Genomic DNA, 10,797 nt, shown 5'->3' with positions numbered 1-10,797 from the left:
ACTCGGGCTGGCTAGTAGCTGTAAATCATTCAACTGCGGCGATAAACTAAATCTCCAAACACTAACAAATACTCGGAGATCACCCGAACGTGCTCTGGAAAACCCAAGCTAGTATTCTCGCTCATCACTAGTATTGAGGCAATGGGAATGCATGGCAATCGCAGGCATAACTGTGGTGATGAGTCAAAGTCCGGCATTATTGTGAATGGAGTCAGCAGGTGGAGCAGGAGCTCCCGTAAAGTACCTCAATAGACTGTTGGTGCTTATGATGTTCCATGAACTGTGTGGTAACCCACGGCAACTGGTCAGAAGAGGACCAGCGTGTTTAGTTGCCGCAGACTAATGATGCAAAACTTATTGTGATGTCCTGTCAGTGTATAATGGACTATTCATGATATGGTTTATGAGTCTTTAATAAAAGAAATAGACTGTTTAAGTGAAAAAAAAGTGCCCGTGTGCATTTATCCCGTTGCCAAGCGAGTATTTCCCTACCCGTTAGTGAGCACTATCTCACAGCACTTATCCGAACCTATTCAATGAACCCTATATCTTAATTATCCAGACAACTATTTCAGTAGGCCCAGGGACATGAGTAAGGCTATGTGCACACGTTGCGGATTTTGCTGCGGATCCGCAGCGGTTTTGACGCTGCGGATCTGCAGCTGTTTTCCATGAGTTTACAGAACCATGTAAACCTATGGAAAACAAAATCCGCAGTGCACATGCTGTGGAAAAAAAACGCGCGGAAACGTAACGTTATTTATTCCGCAGCATGTCAATTCTTTGTTCGGATTCCGCAGCTGTTTACACCTGCTCCATAATAGGAATCCGCAGGTGTAAAACCGCAGGTGAAATCCGCACAAAAACCGCCCAAAAATTGCGGTAAAACCGCGGTAATTCTGCAGTGCGGTTTACCTGTGGATTTACCAAAATTAGTCTGGAAAAATCCGCAGGACTTTCCGCAACGTGTGCACGTAGCCTTAGAGTTCATGTGAGAATGACTGACCCTTATTGTCACTGATTTAATGGTCAAGGGCTGCCATTTGTTGACTGGCTGCCGATTAGCTATTGTATCTGTCCTTGTATTGCCGTTTTAGTATTGTTCTAATATTATTGGGAAACAAAGGCATATTGTTTGATTGTTTGTTATGACCCATTCGTGCTCTGCAATATGAAGGACGATCTATGCATGTTGTTTGAACACTCCAGGAGTGAGGGGTGGCCCCCTGCCACCTCCCCTCAAGCCTGTGGTGAAATGCCTAAATGAAAAGTTGTGACCTATAAAAAGGAGGATCTGCCTGTGTTCAGTGAGACTGAGGAACAGAGAGAGAGACAGCCAGAGCTCCTGCCAAGACTTCCAAACATCCAGGGGACCTTACAAGACTGCCGCAAATACATCATGGCTCCATCACGAGGGACACGGATCTATCATTCTACAGGAAACAACCTAGTGGACCGCAGTCCCAGTTGGAAGAATACAGATCTGCTCCATTGACACGTTTAGAGAAAGCCAGGATTGGGACCCGTTGGCCGCTTGGCTACACGGAGATATTCAGAGAAGCCAGCTTGTGACCCTCAGGTCAACTGGCCTTGTACCTGAATGGACTACTCTTCCTACGCTTGTCGTTACCTCCTCTCTGTGTGCGTGCCACAGGTGGGGTAGTTGACCCTGGGAGCTCTGAAGCAATAGCTGCCATTATCCCAGCAAGTCAGCGGAAGGGTGAGACTCTAATGTGCACCATCTTGGGGTATTTTGCTGGGACTGTTCTACGTGTTACCTGCCTGTTTTGTGGTTCAATAAAGCATTGCCACACTCTTATCCTCCCCCTGTGTTGTCCGAGTAGCGTTATGCCCAAGTTAAAAGGAGAGAGGGTGTTTGGCGAGACGATCCCTGGATCATGCTGTTTCAGCTAGCGGACAGGGGGGTCTGCTGACCCCTCGTGTCGCCACACAACTTTAGAGTTGAGCGAATTTTTCAAAATTCGTTTCTAATTACGATTGGCGGCAAATATTGTTTTTGCAATATTCGAACGTCATTGGAGTAGAAATGACCGAATATGTTCAGAACCGATCATCAAACAAATTCGGCACGAATAGGGTAACAGCATGGCACGAATATAGCAAATTCAGATTCGATCGATTCTTAACATATTCACTCTACTCTTAGTTTCTCTCTTCCCCAGCTATAAGTAATCCCACATGTTCAATTTGTGGGTGATATCTCCCCTCTTCGGAGAGGTCTTATGGATTTTATTTTTTCTTTACAACATCTCTCTGGACCTTCTAATCACAAGAGGTGCCGAAGAGGTCAATAGGTTTATGGAACTCAGATTTAGCCACCAGACCAGGGTCCTGTGAATCTATATGCTCATCTCCAGACAAGATCATAGCAAGCAATGGAGTTCTTTAGTAACTGACAGATGTATAATCAACAAAGACCCCAAAGTTTCAAAAGGGAGAAAAGATGAAAAAAATTAAATTTACACACTGTTTATTTACGCCACAAAAATAAATCAAATCCACAGATTTTGTTTATGTACAGTATTCTCTCTGACATATTTAAGGGGTTGTCCAGGCTTGGGGCTCTCTAGTCTTTAGTAATTCAGATTGCAGATTTGTGAACCCTCACATTTGCATAGTTTCGGGCACATTCTGACTAGACTTGTTTGGACTCACTCAATTGACATATTGAGGGAGGCTGCGCATGTCTAGTTGTCACGTGACTACATGCATACTATTCACATACTTGCAGTCATGCGCCCACCACTCCCAGCAAATCCTGACCGTGTTCACACTGCGAGCTGCGTGGATTCACAAGTCTGAGAGCGATTGCAGACTTGTGCCCCAAGCCTGGACAGAACCCTTAAAGACGCCATAGAAAGAATAAGAATACTCTATATAAGCACGATCTGTTTTATGGAAATCATACTTGTACCTGGCTGGGGGAAAAAAAACCAAAGTTTCCAAATAAAGCAATCACCGGATTTTACCGCAGATGAATGAAAATTGCGAAAGAGTCATGGGTAAAAATAATTAACCTCTCTTTCATATTGGAATATTGCCCAAAAAATTTTCACCCCTTAACATGAATAGCCATAGCCATGATCAACCCATTTCCTGCAGATTCTGTTAGGCATAGGCCACACTGATATTAACGGCAACATCTCACTCACCCTAAACAAAAGCCTCTTTGCAGCGACACTAAGTTTTGCTCTTTCGTCCACCTTTGCTTCCTCTGTGGAGAAAATAAAGTCAATACGTTCACTACCACTGTGCATATAAGTACTAAATACACTGGAAAATACTCTGAGGCTAATATAACAAAGCAAAAAAGCGGTTTTGTCAAAAAATTCACAAAAATTAACTTTTACAAAAAGGATAAAGAAAAAAATATTACATTGTGAGACAGATCAAGGAACCATCACCTGTATATTATATTATTATTATTTATGACCTATGAATGGCACTTTTCCATCCAAGTCAAAAGAAAATTTGGTAACCTTAAGCATTTTATAAGATGGAAATTGATTGGTAAAAATGTGCCACTGTTTGTCATCCATTTAGCAGACATGTCATGAGCTTTCAGTAACTGACAGCCTCTACATAGATGGTAATGCAGCCCATGTTGATGGCCTAAGAGAATCATCAGTCACCCAGAGATTATAACGGCATCCTTTACACGGATACATCATGGGGAATATTTATCAAGGCCTTTGTGCCAGTTTTTTTGGCATGTAAGTCACACATTTTTGCTGCATGTCATTCTTTCTGCAAAAATTTGCTAATTTTATGCCACTTTATAAAACTGGATGTAATCTAGGCTTAGTTTGTGACACTTAAGGTTTGCACCAAATTTATAAGCTGAAACTTAAAAAAAAACTTTAAAAATATTCTCTCAAAAGGTGGAATAAAATGTGGGGAATTGTCTCATAGGGTTATAGCTAAAGATTCACCAAAATCACATAACATGCAACACTTTGCAAAAACTTGATGCAAATAATGGCAACGCAACCACAAGAAAAATGGACTTCAGTCTTCTGGTAGAATTCATCATGAGCTCTTTTGATCTGCTAAAAGGAACATATTACTCTAGAAGTGAAGGACTTCATCGTTGGGTATCATAGCCTCAAAGCCAGTCTAGACACTCTGTGCAACCATGACGTGACCAAACATTTCATTGCACCTTCCCACCTACTTTCTTTTCCCCCCTTTTTCTCCACCCCTTCTCTTTTTTCATTGACAGCTCAGGCTTACTAGAGCAAGAGAAAGGAAGAAATAGATGGAAAACATGCAGGAGGAAAGGTGCACTTAAATGTTTGGCCCCGCCATAATGCACTGAGCACTTGTTATTGGTTTGAACAGCTATTCTGTTCCTACAGAGTCGCTTTAAAAGGAGCTGGAGAAGATAAAAATAAAAGTAAATGGTGTTTTCAAGGCTGGTGGCAGGTCCACCGACCTAAACTTCACAACATCATGTGGGTCAGGATACCCGAAGCTCATTTGTCCATCCGAGTATACAGATGCATGAAACCGACCTAAGAGGCAATGCTTGATCTTTTTTTGTCCAACTGCAAACAAGGAAGATGGGGGGAGGCTTCTGCTGCAGCTAGTTGTCATACAGCCAGCCACAATTGTAAGGAAAGGAAATGGAGGGCAGGGGTGGACGATCTCTAAAAAGTTTTCTTTGCACATGTCTCAGTTTTAATTGTGATATAATAAAATAGGACAAAAAGAAAAAAAAAAAAGAAGATTAAGGGCTAAAAAGACAAAATGGGAACAACCCCACAGTATCGATGTATACTCGCCTTCAGGTGTCTGCATTGGCTGAGAAGGATTAAACGTTGTCCTGTGGAAGATCGAGCAATCATTAGTCTGCTTTATTTCAAAGCACCATTTTTTTTTATCATGTAAAACACATGCAAAATGTGAATAAATCCATTTCACAGCAAGTTAACAAAAACACAGAAGTGGAATAATTGGAATAAGTATTATAAGGTTTTATATTTTTCCATGAGATGTCAATGCACACAAAACTGAAGCTTCAAATATTATAAAATAAAAAGTACATGGGATTGAAAAGCAAGTAAAGCCGTTTTTAATTTGAGTCTCAGGCTTAAAATGCCAAGCAAAATAAAAACTAACAAAGCTTGATCCATTGGGCTGCTGCCTAAAACACACGGTCATGCCAGTGAAACACGGTCACGATTGTACAGTCTCCGGCTGGTCATTCCCGTACCTATCTGTTTCTTTCCGTTCAGATGAAGTTACTGGTTGGGTTCTAAATCTTTCAGAAGTCTTTCTATTGTCACCAGGAGAGATATAGAGTCTCGGCCTTCGCGGGCCCCTTTCCCGCTCATTGGCGGCGGCACCAAGATCAACGCTTGATGCTGGCATTTCAGCCTTGGGTTCACTTTGTAATCAAGAGGAAGGTTATTAGAAAAAGAAAAGGGAGAGAGAGAGAAAAAAAATGATAATGATAGTCAAAGTAAAGAGCACGGCAAACACTTCAAAATGTCAAAAACATGCAAGAGGACAGACAAAAGCATTCCACAAGGGAGTTACGTTCTGAGTGAGTACTCCGGTCATCAAACAAGTGAATCTAATAACATTGTGCGGTAAGTTGAGGACGTGCAGGGGTCACACACTATTAATGGAGGGGGAAAAAAAAATGTATAAACATCACCCACGGGTCTGTTTTGCTGGAATTTGCAGTCTCCAAAAATGCACTTCTAAGCTGGGCCACAGACACCTTGGTGTTTACCGTTCCAGCTTCTCCATTGGCAATGTGGGGATCTCCTTCAGTGCCCAAAAATACCATCTCTTTCTGTACTTCAGATTCTTTTATTGAAATTGCTTCTGATTTTGGCATGCCAGAGTCGGACAATGAGCGCACAAGCATTTTATGCTTCATAGTTGAAACCTCCTTGGGTTGTGCAAGTGGTCTGTAGGGTTGACTGGTTAATCCACTCTGCAGATACATGATGGCTTCGGCTCTCCCCGAGCAGTCATTTGCCTTGTTCTGGGGTAGGACATTTTGTGACATGTATGGAAGTGTGTCCTTAGGAGGTGGCACCTCTCTACTTTTTTGCTTGTCCGCATAGGAAGATCTAAATCTTGGATTTTCCTCAAAAGAGTCATGAAGCTTACCATTACTAGTCACTTTGTAGGGCTCAAGTGTATTTGTCAGTCCTTGATAAATTTGCCGAGATTTATCAGCATTCCCCTCATTGACTGCCAGTGGATTTCTTAGTGAGGTAGTGAAGGCAGACACCATGACGCTATCCGACTTCGTACGTGAAATAATCTTGGGTGTATGAACAACATTGGCTGGTTGGATGTAGCCATGGATGGGTTGCTGGCTTGGGGATGGCTGCTTATATACTCTATCAAATGCAGAGTTCTCGGATTGAAATGGCTTATAGTAGACCGGGGCTGCATGATGCTTCTTTTGGGTAGAGGTCTCTATGTCAAATTTTTGACTCCCATGTATGTTCTCATCTCGCACCAGTCTCTCTCTAACTTTAACTCTTTAAAAAAGAAAATTAATTAGAATCCCAAAAGTAAATGTAACTTAATTGAAATTGTTGTAAATTGTTACTTAAATGTAAAGAATTAGTATCATGATCACAAAAGAAAATAAGAACCTTGCATCAAGGAGAGAAACAGAATAATAAAAGCAAAGAGAAGCAAATTGAAAATGCATTACAAAAGACAACAAATACAGAGAGCTTTGAGGTTGGACAGATGAGTCAATCAACTGGATATACTATGTATTTCACATAAAGGTCACTCTGGGTAAAAGGGTGAAGAAAAACAAGTTACGAAATACATTTTCTTTAAATTTGAGTGCCGATACACCTCCACCCTCACCCAGAATTTACCTACGGTACTTTCTCGAATAGCAACCCACAGATCAACAGTAAATTCCCGCTTGTCCCTTCTGTCTGATCTTCTATGGTTATGACAAGCGGCATTAGAGGACAGTAAGTAGCTAAACGTTCACTATAGACGTGTATTGAATGACAAAAAATTATGCAAATTGTTTCATACTATTAAAATATGCAATTTTACTCGCACTGCAATCTCTCTTTATAGGGGTGAGAGTGAGGGGGCGTAGATGTTAATCAGCCGATGAACAGTTGGGAAGTTGTAGCCACCCAATCCTCGCAACAGGAAATGTGTTACCAGATGGTGGCCAACTTAATTGACCGAGCTGTGCATGGAATGCATAGGCAGGTCGTGTCCAGAGAAGCAGCAGGATCAGTGGTTTCTTGGAAGCTCTTCCTTATTGTTGGTAAGTGTCCAAGTTGGTAATAATATAGATTATTGGAAAGTAACGGTCTCCTGCGCTGCTGGTGTATATCCAATCAAGGAGTCAACTCAAACAAGTAGTCAGTGTGGTTTACCTTCAACGCGTTTCGAACTAATCCAACTTTGTCAGAAAAACCATAGAGGATAGTCACAATCTCTGTGGTTCTCCTTGGATTACTTCGAAATGCAAAGAAAATTAACTGCACTGTTACCACCAATGTTTGATTTGGCTCCTGGATGAACACCAGCAACACAGGAGACCAGTTACTTTAAAATAATCCATAATACTACGTTGGATTATCCAACCAAATCAGGTGGTAACCAAACTTATCCGGATAACACCCTATTGCGCTTATCTTGTTCCTCCTCAGCCATTTCTTAAGGTCCATAAAAAAGCATATGAAAAAAAATGTAGCCTTGGAGAGAAAAGGCATTTAAATGGTTGTTCCACTACATGGATTGATGACCCAGCTCTGAGATACATCATCAATATCAGATCAGTGGAGATGACGGTTAGCTGTTTTCTGAAACAACCGGATGAATGGCACAGCTCTGTCAACTGCATAGTGGATGGAGGTGGTAAATTCGGCTCTGTCCAGCTCCGCAATGGCTTAGATCTGGCAACCACTGGTAGAGAACAGTTCCACAGTGGAGGTTGCCGAGTCTTCATCTCCCACCAATTGAATACTGACGACCTGTTCTGGAGATCGTCCATTAATAACATTGTAGAGGAGCAATGACTCAGAATGACTAATAAAGTACAACTTTATACTTTTATACCTTCCCTAACTCCACCCTTCTCTGGTCTATGAAACCAGAGTGGTCAATCTCTGTATAGAGGGAAAACAAGCAGGTGGGGAGGAGTATTTAAGGGATTGACTCCACCATGAAGCACTGAGTGGTGGGACTTAGTTTGAAAAGTCATTTTATGCTGGCAGAGTCCCTTTATGGTCTACAAACCGAATGAACAAGAATAGATAACTCTTGCTTCACAGGTGCGACCTGAGGTCTTTGGGTCATAAAACCTTTAGCTCCCGAATTGTCATCCTAGCCAGGTATGGTCAGGAAATACTTGTAACTATTACCAGGGTCCTTCTACAATACATTTTTCTGCAATAATTCACAACATGTCATGCATTTCAGGCATATTCATAGCATCTTTTCCACACGCAGTCTTTATTTTGCCCGTAATCCACTTTTCTGGTGCACACAAAAAAAAAACAAAAAACAAATTTTAGTGCACACTATTCTCCCCCCCCCCTGCAAAAACTTATTGCTCATCACCTCTACTGTCACTTTTCCAAATTGTTCCAATAGGATTTCTATCAGTTACATTGGCGTGTATTACTGGTGACTTTACATTACTGCATCTCATAGCAGAAGTCGGTTTTAATTTTCTGGATTTAATTTTAATCTCTTCATATAGTAGACATCTCGTATACTTTCCCTAAACTGAATTGGTGTAGAGCAAAGAACAATATTTTATCGCAGACTTTAAAGTAAAATCTAATTTCAACACTTTTTACAACAGAAAAAAAAAAATGTTTGGAATTAAGAAAATGGCCTAAGTGCATGAAACAGTACTAAATAAAAAATGACTATTAAACAACCGATAAATCCTCCATTACTTCAATGGTCCCATATCATTCATGTGAATGCTGCGGTCAATCATTGGCCTCGAGGATCACATGCCATACATGCAAACATTACAGCTGAAGCCAGTGATTGGATGCAGCTGTCAAATGATTGATGTACGCAACATCACCACTGAAGAACTGGCGGGAGGACCACAATGGCCGGCAGGAGCTTTAGAGGTGGAGCAGTTTACCAAACACTAGTCACTGGACACTTTTGCATAGAATACTGTAGTCCGTGACATTATTTCACGCTTTTTCGTGGGGTATAAACTGTGAACCTGTTTGAGAGAGGCCAAAAACAATGTCCTTTTAGCCTTGTCAGCTACTCAAGCCCCATGACTTAAAGACCAAAAGTGTCATGTGAACCTTGAATTAGATAAGAAAAGTTTGAATACTGAAAAAATGGAAAAGTCTAAAGACACAAATAAGATTGTCCTCAATCTCATGTTTGGATAATCTGTACGGCAGACATTTTATATTTGTTAACCTTCTTAAAATTTAAAGAAGCACTCCCATCAAAAATCTTATTTTAAATCTATTTTAATCATATTATATAGCACTGTGTACTTACAATTGCTCATTTTGCCTTTCTACCCAGATAATTCTCTTTTCTTTGCTCTATGTAGAAAAAGGAAGTCTCTTATCCCAGCAATTATCATTCCCCTCTTCAACTCCTTACCTAGCTTACCTCCCCCTCTGCCAGGGACTTTTGCAGAGACTTATGACTCCTACAGGGAAAACAGACCTCCTGTTTTTACATAGAGCTTAGAAGGATTCAGTTTGTCAGTTTTTAATCACATGTAATAGACCTAATGGAAAAAGAAGAATTATCTGGGTAGAAAGACAAATGAGCAATTGTAAGTACACAGTGCTCTATAATATGATGACTGAAATATGTTAATGGGATAGAAATTTTGATGGGAGGAGTGCTTCTTTAAGGTTCCCATAGACTGACTAAAGTCAGTTGAATCACCCAATATCGTGGGTTCAGCAGAAGGTCAAATGTGTATGAGGGCCGACTGGTAGGAGAGATGGTGATCAGGCATTTCCAATTTCGGACTGCTGTTCGCATTTTTCTCCTGGAGATAAGCCAGCCGACATGTCAGTCTGCGGCTTTAAACACAAAAGCGCTCCTGTGCTCCTTATGAGAGTTGGCCGAGATGGCTGTCAGACGAACGATCGGAAGAAGCATAGTTTGGCCATGTTCTTTCATTGCCATCACTGAATCTCATCTCATTTCCCTTTGGGGAAGCTCTGGTTGACCTAGAGCCACCCAACACTCATTAATTAATCCAGTTGTGTAACCTTGAGATCTCATATGACCCTCCTACAAAACTTCCAACTGCAGGTGGTGTAGAGTAAGTGTCAAGAAGGACCTGTTGGTTATTGGTATCTATGCCTTAACTAGCTGAAATTAAAAATGTAGACTTGGGTCACCACACTTTAGTAATAAAGGTGAATTTTCAAAAAAGATACAAGAAGAATGTAAAGAAAAATGTACAAATCAATAAAAGTCAGCAGATTTCTCCTCACTAAACCAATGACCGCACTGGGCAGTAGACTTCCTGGTGCTCGTTTCCTGACCCTCAGACTTAGAATTAGCGATTAGCTGCTCGTCCCGGCAAAATAGGAATTAGAGAGACAAGGGCAGCTTTTGAAGAGCAATGATGAGAGCATGGAGAGTCATTTTTAAGAATATTTTCAGATGTGGACAATCCATTTAAGTCTACGACCTGTTGGTGTCATTTGGTGGGTATGTGCACATGGCGTCTAATTGGAGCAGAAACTGAAAGGAAACCCTCCTCAAAAACTGGGAGTTTCTGCTCCAAAAACAGTGTCCACGTAGACG

At 41.2% G+C, this 10,797-nt stretch overlaps 1 protein-coding gene across 2 annotated transcripts in view; it reads right to left on the bottom strand.

The window, feature by feature from the left end:
* Window positions 1-10,797, bottom strand: part of SVIL (supervillin) — a 227,816-nt gene that overhangs the window by 89,203 nt on the left and 127,816 nt on the right. For both annotated transcript variants that reach the window (XM_077268476.1, XM_077268475.1), the window contains 4 exons: window positions 5,688-6,527; window positions 5,237-5,410; window positions 4,806-4,846; window positions 3,174-3,235 (listed from right to left, as the gene is read on the bottom strand). In XM_077268476.1, coding sequence (XP_077124591.1) covers window positions 3,174-3,235; window positions 4,806-4,846; window positions 5,237-5,410; window positions 5,688-6,527 — 1,117 coding nt within the window. The remainder of the gene's footprint in view (window positions 1-3,173; window positions 3,236-4,805; window positions 4,847-5,236; window positions 5,411-5,687; window positions 6,528-10,797) is intronic.

Source organism: Ranitomeya variabilis, chromosome 6 (assembly GCF_051348905.1).
Source record: "Ranitomeya variabilis isolate aRanVar5 chromosome 6, aRanVar5.hap1, whole genome shotgun sequence".
Lineage (NCBI taxonomy): Eukaryota > Metazoa > Chordata > Amphibia > Anura > Dendrobatidae > Ranitomeya > Ranitomeya variabilis.
This window is presented reverse-complemented; position numbering and strand designations above follow the sequence as displayed.